The 12773-nt window shown below is 43.7% G+C and overlaps 1 protein-coding gene across 1 annotated transcript; it reads left to right on the top strand.

The window, feature by feature from the left end:
• The first annotated feature begins 2232 nt into the window (after positions 1-2232).
• PROZ (protein Z, vitamin K dependent plasma glycoprotein) lies at positions 2233-12709 on the top strand. Its single transcript, XM_066313784.1, has 8 exons — positions 2233-2562; positions 4191-4354; positions 5725-5749; positions 8561-8674; positions 9998-10129; positions 11361-11446; positions 11526-11649; positions 12185-12709. Exons 1-8 carry the CDS (start codon positions 2496-2498, stop codon positions 12694-12696), a joined length of 1224 nt encoding a protein of 407 aa, XP_066169881.1. The 5' UTR covers positions 2233-2495; the 3' UTR covers positions 12697-12709.
• The last annotated feature ends 64 nt before the right edge of the window (positions 12710-12773 follow it).

Genomic DNA, 12773 nt, shown 5'->3' with positions numbered 1-12773 from the left:
CTGGGCAAGGAACAACTTTAGTGTGAACCAGTTGCTAAAGCAGGACTAACTCCCTCAGCTACTCCATCCTGAGCAACTGCTAATTTTGTATCTGATGCTGCCTGAGGCTTATCCTGGAATGAGTAACCCTTCAAGAGGAAGGCAATCCCTAAGCAGGTCTGCAGGAAATAGGGTGCAGGACTTCATAATGAAACGCGTTCCCATATGCTTGTTGTGGTAATTAAAGGAAGGGAAAAAGAAATCCCAGTAACTCTTTATAAAGAAGAACATGAGGAAAGGACTGCCCTTTTAAACTCCTCTGTTTATGAAGTTTCTCACAGTAATATGAAAGTTAAAATGTAAACCTGTTCATTGATGTCAGTACAGAAAAAGCAAAGTCAGTGCCATAGGTACTGAGTACATTGCGTCCCATTCCCAAGGACACAGCTGCTCAGTCAAAGGATACCTTTTGTAAAACAGATCCCACAGTAAGAGGGAAAATAACCATGTAAACTAAGGTCTTGTGAGCATACAGCTTCTGAAGCTCTGTGTTATTAATACTGAACCAGTTTGAATGATAAACTTATACCTACAGGAGTTCCTTTGTTGACATGATATTGGGGTTGTGAAACATAAACCGTTTCTTTAAAAAAAATCCAAACAAACTGCAGATCCACGTTTTCATGCTGGGTTCTGCAAAGTCCTGTGCTGACATCAAGTGGTGACATATTTCTCATGCCAAAGGGAACCAGACTGGCTGTGCTGTGTATGCGTGGGATGATTCTCATCACCACGAGAAGGTAAAGGCAAGTATCCCAGGCCACTGCAGCAGCAGCTTCACTGGCAGGTGCTCCCGTGGGGATGGACAGCCAGAGGAGTGTGGAAAAGCAACACAGTCCCTCCCATGCAAGGCAAGGGGGGTGAGGTGGGCCTCCACAGTGACTCCTGGGCACAGGAGTGCTGTCTGAACCCCCAGCACCCACTAAATGTGACCGCTGGCAACAGCTCTCCATTCCCTAGCCAGAAAGCTCTGGCTGAGGTACAGTGGGGCTTGGTGGCCTCAGGGGACTGAGGAGAGCACGGAGAGCTCATTGACTAAGGAAATTTGGACACACACTTAAACAGAGGAGGAGAGGCTCTTCTAATTAGTTCTTCAGAAATATCAAGGAGGGCAAAACAAGCATGTAAGGTCATGAACTGGCTGTGAATAAAATTAAACTTGGTATTAGAAGGGTTTTTAACTCCAAGTGAACTTCTGGAACAACAGCCCTGCAGAAAGTGCAGGAAAACCCTCCCACAATGGAGTCTCGAAGTGCAGGTTGATTATTTGCTGCAGGTATTGGGGCCTGTGATGTGAGCTGTCACATCAGCCCTGGGTTGGTAGGGACTGGCCTTGGTGAGGGATGTGGTTCATTTCCCTCACTGGCCTCAATACTCACTGAAGCTTGTTTTCAAAGATTCAGTTGATGAGAAGTGAAGTTTTATTTGTGGATTTACCCATGGATGTTCAGGTAAATCATACTTTGTTTAAAGAACTGCATACTCAAATAATAGCAGGGAATTTATGATAAGAAAACACAGAATGGTCTCATTTTGTAACTCAGATTAAATAAAAAACCCACTCTTCCTCTCACTGGTTGTTACTCTGAGTATTGAAATGGTTTCCTGCTCTTCCCAGGAGCCAGCCTATTCTGGGAACCCTGCAGCAACACTGCCATTGCATGCCATGGAGTTTATCCTTCCTCTTGTCCAGGGCTGGGGAGCAGGGTCACCCTGTCCACAGGGTTCATAGCTCAGCAGCCCAGGGAGTGTTTCTGTCCTTTCCATACCTACACCTCCTTTCACAGACTCTGTCTGTCTATGCATCTCTGCATGACTGGAATCCTGATGTCAGGAAAAGCTTTCCATGCTCTGCTTCATGGCTGGGCATTACAAACCTAACAGTGAAAAAGAAAGATGCCATAGTCATTCAGATGCATCCCTAGGGGAAAAATCATGTTTGTGGACTTGGTTGCTCCAGAAGCTGGTGGGATTTGCCCATTGCAGCTAAGCCTTGGTAAATGTTTTGTGGGGACAATGTACAAAAGGCCACGTCATATAATTGGTCCCTGAGGTCATTGTCCTGCCTGTGCTTTGATTTGGTACAAAGAAATGTTCGTGCTGTTCATTTCCCTCATAACATGCTGTGTTACAGTAAGTGAATGCTGGGGCGTGGGAGGAACATCCAAATCTCAGAGCAGCTCCCAGTGGCACTGGCAAAGGGCCCCACAGTCAACCAGGGCACAGAGAGAAGGGCACTGTTCACTGCTGACCTGGCCGTTGATTTTTTTGGTTTGGGTTGGGTTTGTTTTTTGGATTTTTTTCCCCATGTGTTGACATTGCAGCCAGGATTTGCCTTTAGAGGTTTTGTTTTCTCATGAGCAGCTGGACTTTGAACTTCAACATCTCTCCTGTAGCCATTTCCCACAAGAGCCTGCAGGAATGCAGGCAGGCACCATTAGGCTCAGAGGGTAACAATGGCAAGGTGCTCTTGGATAATATTCTTCCTTCTCTCTGCCCTTTTCCTTCAGACAGAGCAGGCAGGTATGCCTTTTGTTTTGTTGCACCCTTAATCCTGATATGTGCTGCTGTTTTTCTAAAAACACCAGTAATTTTGTGCCTTGTATAATGTTTACTTTGTAGCACAGAGTGAAATCAATAAAAACAGTCCGTTCCTTATTTTCTTTAATTTCTGCTGTTTATTTCATGCAGCTAAGTGGAAACTGCTGTAGGCTAATGGGGCAATGTAATTTTGAAGTAATATCACTTATGCCAGGGTAATATTTTGTCTTTCTTTAAAATTTTTAGAGTGTCCCAGATATTGAAGAGAATTTTGTTTTATATTTCTAGTTGCTGCTGAAATAAAATAAGAGAGTCCTATGAAATAGGCCGGTATGCATGCTTGTTATAGCTTAAAGAAATTTATGTTTCTGTATGAATCCTCCACAGTTTGTCAAAAAATTAGGAGAAGCCAGGCGAGGAAGAAAAAGACGGTGATCTTTTACGAAAGTCAAAACACCCTGCAGCAGAAGATCACTGCCAGCTGCTGCTGGATGTGGCAGAACCACTGCATGGCAGAAATATGTGCTGGGGGTCAGATAATATTTAAAATGCAGAACAGAGTCATGAAGCTTTTCTTTTTTTAATATCATGTGCAAGTCTGTTGCTTATGGGATACCCTTGAAAAAGATAACTAAATATCTGTACAGAGTTTCAGAATAATTTTGCTATTGCTCTCACTTTTTCCAGTTCTATGATTATTGATTACTTTAACCAGGAGTGTTGGGTCCCCAAACACTGTATAAAAAAGAAAAAAACCCTGAATATTCCCTGCCCCAACACATTTACTTTCCAAGCACAGAAGAACAGACGAACACGTGCTGACACACAGAGTCACACATTGTTTCATGTGGAAGACAAGGCTCCAGGGTGCCACCAGCTGCCCAGCTGGCAGGCAGGTTTTGATGAAGGTATCATTTGCAAAGAGGAGTTTTAAGATCTGTTAACTCTGGTGTCTCTGGTCTCTCCTCCTCTTTACTCAAATCTGAAAGAGTACAGTGTCTTCCACACAAACAGTAGTAAGGGATATAACCCTCTTAACTATGAGCATTGCTGAGGGACAGTTTTTATTTACTTTCCTTAAGAGAGAATTGATAGAGAACGCAGCCAAGACTTGGCTTTGCTTCTCAGCAAAAAAAAAAAAAAAAAAAAAAAAAAAAAAAAAAAAAAAAAAGAAATTGCCATGAACTAAGACTGAACAGCATCAGTTTGGATCCACCATCATAACTTAATACAACTAATACTCACTTCTACTAATGCATCTGAAATGCCTATGCATTTCAAAAAATAGCTTCTGTCTTTCATAATAATGTTTTCCCTCTTTGCCTGGCTGTGCCACCACACTCTACTCTGTGTGTCTCGTGCAGTAAAATGTGCCAGGAAGGGCTTCAAATTCCCCCTGTTTGTGACCAAGTCAGGCATTCCCCAGAAGTAAAGGGTCACAACTCCTCAGCTGAATTTGGGCTAAGACAGTAGAGCTCTTTAAGCATGTAAATTTTATCTGGCTTAAACCCCAAATCAACCAAAATAATTTATCTTAAAAAAGAAGGTAAAACTCTATCAAGTAATCAATCTAAGTACTTATGTTAGTGTTTTGTCATACAATATTCCAGTTTTTATATCAGCTGATGATGCAAACAGTGTTATCAAGAGACAGAGACGTGCTAGTTCCCTACTTCTGGAGGAGGTCCTTCAAGGCAGCTTGGAAAGAGAATGCCTAGAAGAGAGATGTACACATGAAGAAGCAAGAGAAGTATTTGAAAATGATGAAATGCTTGTAAGTATTTTGTTCTCCTGCATGCACAATAAAAACTGCTGCCACCATCCTTTACTTATGAAACACAAAACTGCTTCATTTGTTTGGGTTTCTCTCCATGTGAAATCTTTGCATTTGACATCTCAGCAAGTAGCAAGTCTTCCATGGTCAAAATGGAAATGAGGAGGTCAGCTCTGATATTGTTCAAGTCCTCTTCTGAAAATGATGTGTCATGCTCTTTATATCAGTAAATCACATGGCTGTTGTTCCATCCTGACCACACACAGAAATACAGCTTCAGCATCCCTTAGGGACCAGGAGGGGCAAAGGGGTGTTGGTCAGCAGAAGAGCACCTGGAAGGCAGCACAAAGGAGTTCCAGCCACTCCAGCCACTCCAGCCAGTAAATTGGCTTCATCAGGGCCCAACTCAAACACCTCTATGCAAATGCATGCAGCATGGGGAATAAATGAGAGAAGTTAGAGCTGTGTGAGGCACTGGAACAAGCTGTCCAGAGAAGTTGTAAATACCCCATCTCTGGAAGTGTTCAAGGCCAGGTTGGATGGGCCTTTGAGCAGCCTGGTCCAGTGGAAGGTGTCTCTGCCCACAGCAGGAGATTGGAACTAGATGATTTTTAAGGTCCCTTCCAATCCAAACCATTCTGTGATTTTATGATTGGAGGGAATCAATTCACCAGCAAGAAGTGGGACCTATAGAAGGAGGCTCAGTCTGTGAGTAGCTGCAAATTCCTTTGCATCAGGGGCTTTCCAGACATATACAGACAGATGCTGGGTTCTTTAATGGGAATCTGGATGGAGTTTTGTTTGCAGGGAAAGCAGAGGAAAGAGCTGTAGGGCCGCCCATGGGCAGCCATGGTGCTTTGGGGAAGGGAGGGGTGGGCAGAGGTGTCACTTCAGGGAAAGCAGCTTCAATGTCAGCTGCAGCACACAGGGAAATGCAGGGCACGTGGTGGTGGTGAGCAGCAGTGGTGGCCCACAGCTCTGCTCTGGCTCCAGCAGCACCTGCCAGGGCCAGGCGGGATGGGGCAGGATGGGGTCACTGCCCAGGCTGCTGCAGGCCACAGAGACAATAGCCAGACAGCTTTTTCAGGAAGCCACATTGCTAAAAGATCCAGCTGTTCCTCTCTGGTCTGTGAAGTGTTTCTTTTCCTTTACAGCTTCTTGAGAAACAATAAAGTAAGCAGTAGTCAAAGCCTCTCCCTTCTCAGGCGTATTTTGCTAGCAGGGCAGAAATTATAGTTGTACAACTTTATAAATATTAAACCATTGTAAATATTCTCTCCTAACATGTTTCTTGGTTTAGCAAAATATTTATGACATATTACATTACTTGAGAATTAAAATCTATTTTCCTTCCTTTTTTTTTCACCCAGAAAATGTTTTGGGATATCTACTATGGTAAGCTGGCTTCTTGATTTCTCTCCTTCATAGAACTGTCACATTATGAACATTATGATTCTGTCTAATATTGGTTTTCTAAGAGTTTGTTCTATGAGAAATAATCAGTCTCTGTCATATCTGTAGTAAATCAGAAAATTCCTGATGTGAAATGACTTTTAAAAATTAATATACAGGAAAAACCATTTAAAGCTGCAAAAATAATAAAAGTAGAAGGAGAGCAAAGGTTATCATAGTAAATAGGCTACTTCTTTTCCTGAATCTAAAGCTGTTCTGAAACAGCCTATGATATGAGAAAGTATGTTTTGCTGATACAACACAGCAGCACAGTTTTACCAGCAAAATCTCCCAAATACAGAATTAGCACTTAAACCTGAGCAAGATAAATAGGTGTTAAAAGCTACTGAGCTGTCTACAAACTCTGCACACTGGGATTGCATCATTCCCTGTCCAGTGCCAAGGTGAGAAACAAATCTGTAGAAGCTAAGGGCCTGATGTGACTGAATGCCACCTGAACAAGAAGCCTGTGGCATCAGCTTGAGGTGACTATGCCCTATTCCCTCCCTTTTTTCTGTATGCTTCATCCCAAGTTTTTCTCTTGTTTTTAACTTAGCTATTACTAATTTCTAATCTTAGATTTAAAGAGTGGGTAAGGAGGTGGCAAAACCAGCAGTTGGTAATGATTTTCTGCACAGGCCACTAAATCACTGAGTCGTGGGAACCATTGCACAGAAGAATCCCATCAGTGCTATAAATGTTATGAAGAATGATGTTAAGTATCTGGCATTTTATTACTTCTGTGAGGGTGGGATTAATTTCTAATTTGAGTCATTAGATATTTGTACTAAGCATGTCATGCAGGCTTCCTCTGTAATCTAGGAAGAGAGAAAGGCAACCAGTTCAGAATGGTCCCTGCAAACAAGCTCAGCCACAATCAGGACACGTTACTGATTTCAGCCTCAGGGATGGCTCTGTTGCTGTAATTAAAAGCCATATACTCTGTCTTCTTCCTAAAGAACAGCAATGTGTGTTCCCTTCTCTGGGATGTTTTCTCTAACATTTTGAAGAGTGTTGCCTTTGAAAAGTGGCTTCTTTCCTCCTCACTAAACAAACACATTTTTTTGTCCTGTCTTCCAATAATCTCATTTTCTAGACCTCTGGTATCCATGTTGCTTTCCCCTGAAAGTCCAGGGTGCAGTGGATAAATGTGCATTGTGAATAAAAGGGGGGTGAGCAGAAAGGCTGAGCAACCACCTAACTGCTGGATCACCCACCAGCTCTGTTTTGTACTGCTCCACCTTTGTTCCCTTAAGTCAAAAGTGATGTAGTGGCATATTGCTGCATGTCTGCTGTTGGGACACTTTGCCTGGGGTCACAGTTGTTCCCTACCCTCTTTTATCAACAGTATAAACTTAGCCAAAGAGACAATCTCTCTTTAAGCATCACTTTCCTAAAGTTTTGTGCCTGCCTTATAGCAGCCTGCTCACTTAATGACAATGCCATTGGAGACATTTCTATTCTATGATGTTCACTGATTCCCCCTAGATCCCTTATCCTATAATATGATTACATTTAAATGGTTTGAATTATTTGATCTTGAGAAATGTCTGTTGGTTTTTACTTACCACCTTTTTATACTGCTGGGTGCTTACAGTTTAATCATAGATTGCCAGTAACAGAAATCAGGCCAAGTTCTCTGTATTTCCTTGAATATTCTCTTTCCTCCTTTAATAAAGCTAGGTGCTGGATTTATTTCTTCCCAGCATGCATTTTAGAGGCTTGAATCCCTCTAACTTCAGCCTGCAGGGGTAATCCCTCCCTAGCTCCAGCTCCTCAATTCTGCCTGTTCAGCTGTATAGGTGAGATTCTCCTAATTCACCCAAAAAATCCTCCCTGGAGGCCTACCTTGTGCTTGGACATGCTGGTGGCATCTGTCTGCAGATGGGTTGAAGGTGGTAACTCTTTCAGTCAGTATTTTAGTACATCTAACACTCAAAGATATGTGTGCCCATAGTCTAAGCTTTTTTTTCCCAGTAGCTGGCAGAGTTTTTACTTATCCATCTCTGAAATCAGCTAGGGCAGCTTGCTGACTTGAGTTAACCTCTCTGACAAGGTGTTAATTTTTAGAAAGCTTGGACAACATGTCCCATGTTAGGCTCTTCTGACTTGTTTACTGATAAACATATGTCTATAATAAGTAGTTGTTACTTAGAACATGTTTTCAAACTGCTTAGTAGTCATTCCTGTGGGCAGCTTGAAGGGAAACAGCAGCTCTGCCTGGTGCTTCACTCAGAGTGAGGACACCTTCTCATTTCAATGTTCAGTTCATCAGGAAAGATTAGGCTTGCTAGAGTCTGAGCTGCTGCATGATAACTGTGTAGATATATAAAAGTTATGCTTCTTCCTATTTTGGTGTTGCTTGCTGTACATTTGCTCTACAGTTTTGATGCCAGCTTTTTCTATCTAGTGCATATCAATCTAACATGGGATGCCTAAAACACCAGTCTCATACAATATTTATAACAAAGCATGAACTGTAGCTCAGTCTTTTTTTCTGAATCAGAGCATCCATCCTCCAAAAGGAGGCTCTGCCTCTGGGCAGCTCCCAGCCCCTCTAATAGGGGTTGCAAAAAGTGCCTCTGGAAGCAGACTAGAGCAAAAATTACCCCTGAGGAGCAGTTCAGTGACACTTATCCCATTTCCTTCCAAACTGCTCTCACAACACGTCTCTGAGCAGCTCATGTGCCGGGGCGGGGGCTGTGTGATTTGGGATCGCTGGTGATGGTGACTCCTCCCTCTCCATTTCTTCAGGTGGCAGGAGGTGCTCCTCAAGCCCCTGCCAGCACAACGGTGTGTGTGAGGACAGCATCCGTGGCTACACCTGCACCTGTGCTGAGGGCTACGAGGGAGAGAACTGTGCTTTCGGTAAGGCATTGCCCCCTTCTGAGCAGCCTCCTGTCACAGGGCGTCCCTGTGAAACCACTCCGCTCCCCCGTGATGCCACCTGCCGTGCTTTGGGTTAAAACACACATCTCTGGGCAGAGAGCAGGGCTCATGTGTGCTGCCTGTCTACAAAACATTGGCGACCTGAGGTTCCACAGTCTGCCCCTGTGCTCTGAGCCTCCCTTTTCTGGGGATGCAAAACCAAACCATCTCATGGGTACACCCCAAAGCCAGCCCTGCCACTGCCACCTGTGCTGCCTGGCTGCTTGTCCTGCTGTGGTCCCAGGTGTGTGGCCTGGAGCACCATGGCTGTGGTGCCAGGGTGGCTTCCTAGGCACTGTGCTGCCTCTGAGGCCACACACACCCACAAGACAGTCCCTCAGGACACAAGAAAACAAACCATTTCCAGTGGAAGTACAAAGAATAAAGTAAAACAGATGCTTTCTGGCACAGGAAAACCCTGGGTCAGATATTACATTTCTGTATCTGCCAGGTTCTACTTTCCAACCCTTACATCAGTATTTCTGCTGGTTCAGAGGTCCCCTGGGGTGGGAGACGCCCTGGCTGCAGCAAGGCAGGGTCATTTTCTGTATGAGGGGTGTGACTGTGACCAGCTTCCGAGGGAGCACAGAAGGTGACACAGCTTGGACCAGTGCTGGGAACTAGATCATCTCAGTATGAGCCTTAGGCAGCCATGTTACACAAGATATTTGCTACTCATGAGCTAGATCAAACAGCTATTGCTTTGTGCTAGAGATTTAAGTGTTTGTTCAGCTATGAAAAGTTGAGCATGTTTCAATGTTCATACTACCCTTCTTTTTTTCTTGTCTTTGGTAGCTGATAATTTAAACAAGTATGCAAAATGAGAGCTATGGGTTTGTTCTTTCTCAAAACCAGAAACTTTAGCCAACTTCTTCTTTAAGCCATACTTGTCTTCATAACATGTGCAACAGTCAGTTCCCCTCACTGCAGATACTTGGGGTTTTGTTTAAAAACCCATGGCATCCTTCAATGGATTCACATGGAAGGCCCAGTTTGACCCATTCCTAATGCTCCTCAGAACTCAGAGGTGCAATGTCTGATGCAGGGAGGTGCAGGGGGGAACACAGTTTGCAGTGATTCTGTGAATGCTGCAGAGACTCAGATCTCTCCAATTTCCATGTAACAAGGGAAAAAAATCCCAGTGGTGGGGCTGGGAGTCAGAGTCCCTACCCACCTCTACACTAAGTGAATAAAAAATAAATCATAGAGGACTCGAGAAATGAAAGAATACTTCATGGTTTTTCCTCTGCTTGTTTTGTTTAGCTAAAAATGAATGTCACCACCAAGCAAAGGTAGGATGTGACCACTTCTGCTATCCAGGAAGTAATTCCTACCGCTGTTCCTGTGCTGATGGCTATGAGCTTGGGAAGGATGAAAAACAGTGCATTGCATTAGGTAGGTGTGAGCATGGAGGTACAGGGCTGGAGTGAGCAGGCCACCATTTAACAGGTGTGATCAGCCTCCTTCAAGCCCAAAGCAATGTTACTGGGTAGAAAAAGGAATCTAGGGTCCACCACCCAAGACACCAAAGTAATGGTAAAAGAAGGGCTATTTGATCAGAACACTTAAATATGAATCAGCAGAGAGAACTTGCACCACCCTCCATATCACTCACTGCACCAGGTTTTCCACTCCTGTCTTTGGTAAAGAGTAATTCTGCTGAACACCTGTTTGCTTGGCAATGAGATTCAGTTGATTCCCATCAGGTGACCAGTGGTCTGATAAATGAAGGGAAACATTTGCTGCCATATTAATTAGCTTGAAACAGTAGCCCTTTTTATTTCTTCAGTCTCATTTTAGATATCTCATTCCATTTCATCCCATTACAAAGCAGGTCTGCTAACAACACAAAAGTATACTTAGACTTGTGTCTGTATTAGCACAAGTGGGGCAGCCAAATCGGAGTTCAGCTGTAGAGGCACGCTTTTGGTGGTGAAAGACTGATGTCCACACTCAGTGCCCACTTCAGGTGAGCTTTACATCAAACTGGCTTAGTTCAGTCCTGCGGACTAAGCACCAGTCAGCTGTGAGAACATGTCATGTGTGCACCTGGAAGGTGTCCTGTGGTTTAGCTTCACCTGAACAGAATCCAGTATGTGTGACCCAAACCTAAATGAAATGGAATTGTGACAAACGCAGATAACCAGGTGATCCAATCATAAAGCACATGTGTTGTTTGAACCAGATGAGAAAGGCAGGCATGCCCTTAGAGTGACAACTGTAACAAGGAAACCCCAGGATTTACCTTGTCCAGAGTGGGCCACAGCTGTCAGGTATTTGACACAATTTGAATACGGGATACAAAGACGAAAAAGCAAGCTGTGTTAATAGTTGGCTGTAAAGAATGCTTCATTTCATCAGTCACAGGCACAGTGAAACCTGGTCACTACGAGCCTAACATAGTGACCCACAATGTTCATCTCATTGCTAAGCTATTATCACTACAATTGCCAAACGAATTACTCAAACTTTCACCAGCTGAGAAACTGTCATTCTCCTTTTCCTTTGTGCAAAAGCAGAACCCCAAACTCTGGATGGAACAGTAAGGCATTTGCAGGTATTAGCTATCTTGAAATTATACAGCACAAAGTTTTGATTTTTTTCTTTTTTTAAATTCATTTGTTAGATGCATGTGCATGTGGCAGACTTCAAGACAGTGATAACCTTATATGTGAAACCAGGAAGAAAAGTGATGAGCGATTTCCTTGGCAGGTATTCCAAGCAATTCATGAAACCCATCGCTTACCCTCACGTGGATAGTGCTATCTCTTGTCTTTTTGCATTTTCTTAGGTACTGCTGCTAAACTCAGAAGGGAAAGGCTTCTGTGGAGGAGTGTTGCTGAAAAGTAACTTCGTGTTGACCACAGCAGAGTGTGCCCTTCTGCACAGCCATTTTCATATCAGGGCTGGTGCTGGTAGGTGATCCAACATATTTTTTCTTGCTGCAGCACATTTCAGTATTGACAAGCTAAATTTTAAAAAAGCTTACTGAACTTCTTGCTGCATAAAAATATTTTTAAAGGAAACGAATATGCTGTTATTTAATTTAAGCACCTCAGTCAAGTATCTAACCTAAAACTACAGCTACTCCATATTCCACTTTACAAGGCAAGCAGAGACAAGTGCCTCTTGAGCACAGTTCAGAACTCAGCACCAGAGTGCTGAGAGATTGGCTAAACACAGTGGATTGAGTGGTGACTTTAGTTTTATGCCAAAATTCCTATCAGATAAGGATATTTATCCTTACTGCTGAAATTATGCATGCTCCCACCAGCACTAAAAAGCTGCCAGTGTATTATTCCTCAGTTCCTTTACTGCAGAGGTTTTGAGGAAGAGTGCCTTCAGCTCCTCTGCTGCAAGTGTTTCTCAGCACTACCAGGCAGCTTACATGCAGCTTTCAGGTCTCTAATGAACTATTCCTAAGAGCAGTGAAATGTCATTGCTCCACAGGGCCTAATGGAACAAGTGGAACTGGGAAGATAATGCAGGTCAGTGAGAAGCACATACACATCCGCTATGATGAAGACACCGGTGAGAACAACATTGCATTACTACAACTTCAAGAGCGCGTTGAGTGTGACAACTACCACCTTCCTGTGTGCACCCCTGAGAGAGACTTTGCAGAACACGTTTTAATTCCGAAACTGCCTGGCACAGTCAGCGGCTGGAGAGTGGAAGGCGATGAGCTTCTAGGCGAAGAGCTGCAGGTTTCATACCTTCCTGCAGAGGACTGCAAACAAATACTCAACACCAGCCTGACAAACAGGCAGTTTTGTGGGCACCTGCAGGAGGCCGTAGACAAACGCCTGGCTGGAGGAAGCTTTTTGGTCACTGAGTACAAGGGCACCTGGTTTCTGACTGGGATCCTGGGATCCTGGCCCCTAGAGGACACTGACTGGGAAACGTTGCTTTTCACCAACACGGCAAGGTATATGATATGGGTTAAACAAAAAATAAAGTAAGACACAAACACAACCAACTCTCGAGCACTAAGTCCCTACCAATCATTGCAAGAAAACATATGGACGCAGCCACTACC

This window comes from Sylvia atricapilla, chromosome 2, assembly GCF_009819655.1.
Source record: "Sylvia atricapilla isolate bSylAtr1 chromosome 2, bSylAtr1.pri, whole genome shotgun sequence".
NCBI lineage: Eukaryota > Metazoa > Chordata > Aves > Passeriformes > Sylviidae > Sylvia > Sylvia atricapilla.
Note: the sequence above shows the minus strand (reverse complement) of the source record. Positions and strands in the feature narration are given on the sequence as shown.

Excerpts from the sequence above, each read along its gene's own strand:
- PROZ (XM_066313784.1), top strand. The coding sequence starts at position 2,496 with ATGGCAAGGTGCTCTTGGATAATATTCTTCCTTCTCTCTGCCCTTTTC. Across the intron at positions 4,355-5,724 it reads TTGAAAATGATGAAATGCTT|AAAATGTTTTGGGATATCTA; the intron begins GTAAGTATTTTG and ends TTTTTCACCCAG. Across the intron at positions 10,130-11,360 it reads AAAACAGTGCATTGCATTAG|ATGCATGTGCATGTGGCAGA; the intron begins GTAGGTGTGAGC and ends TTCATTTGTTAG.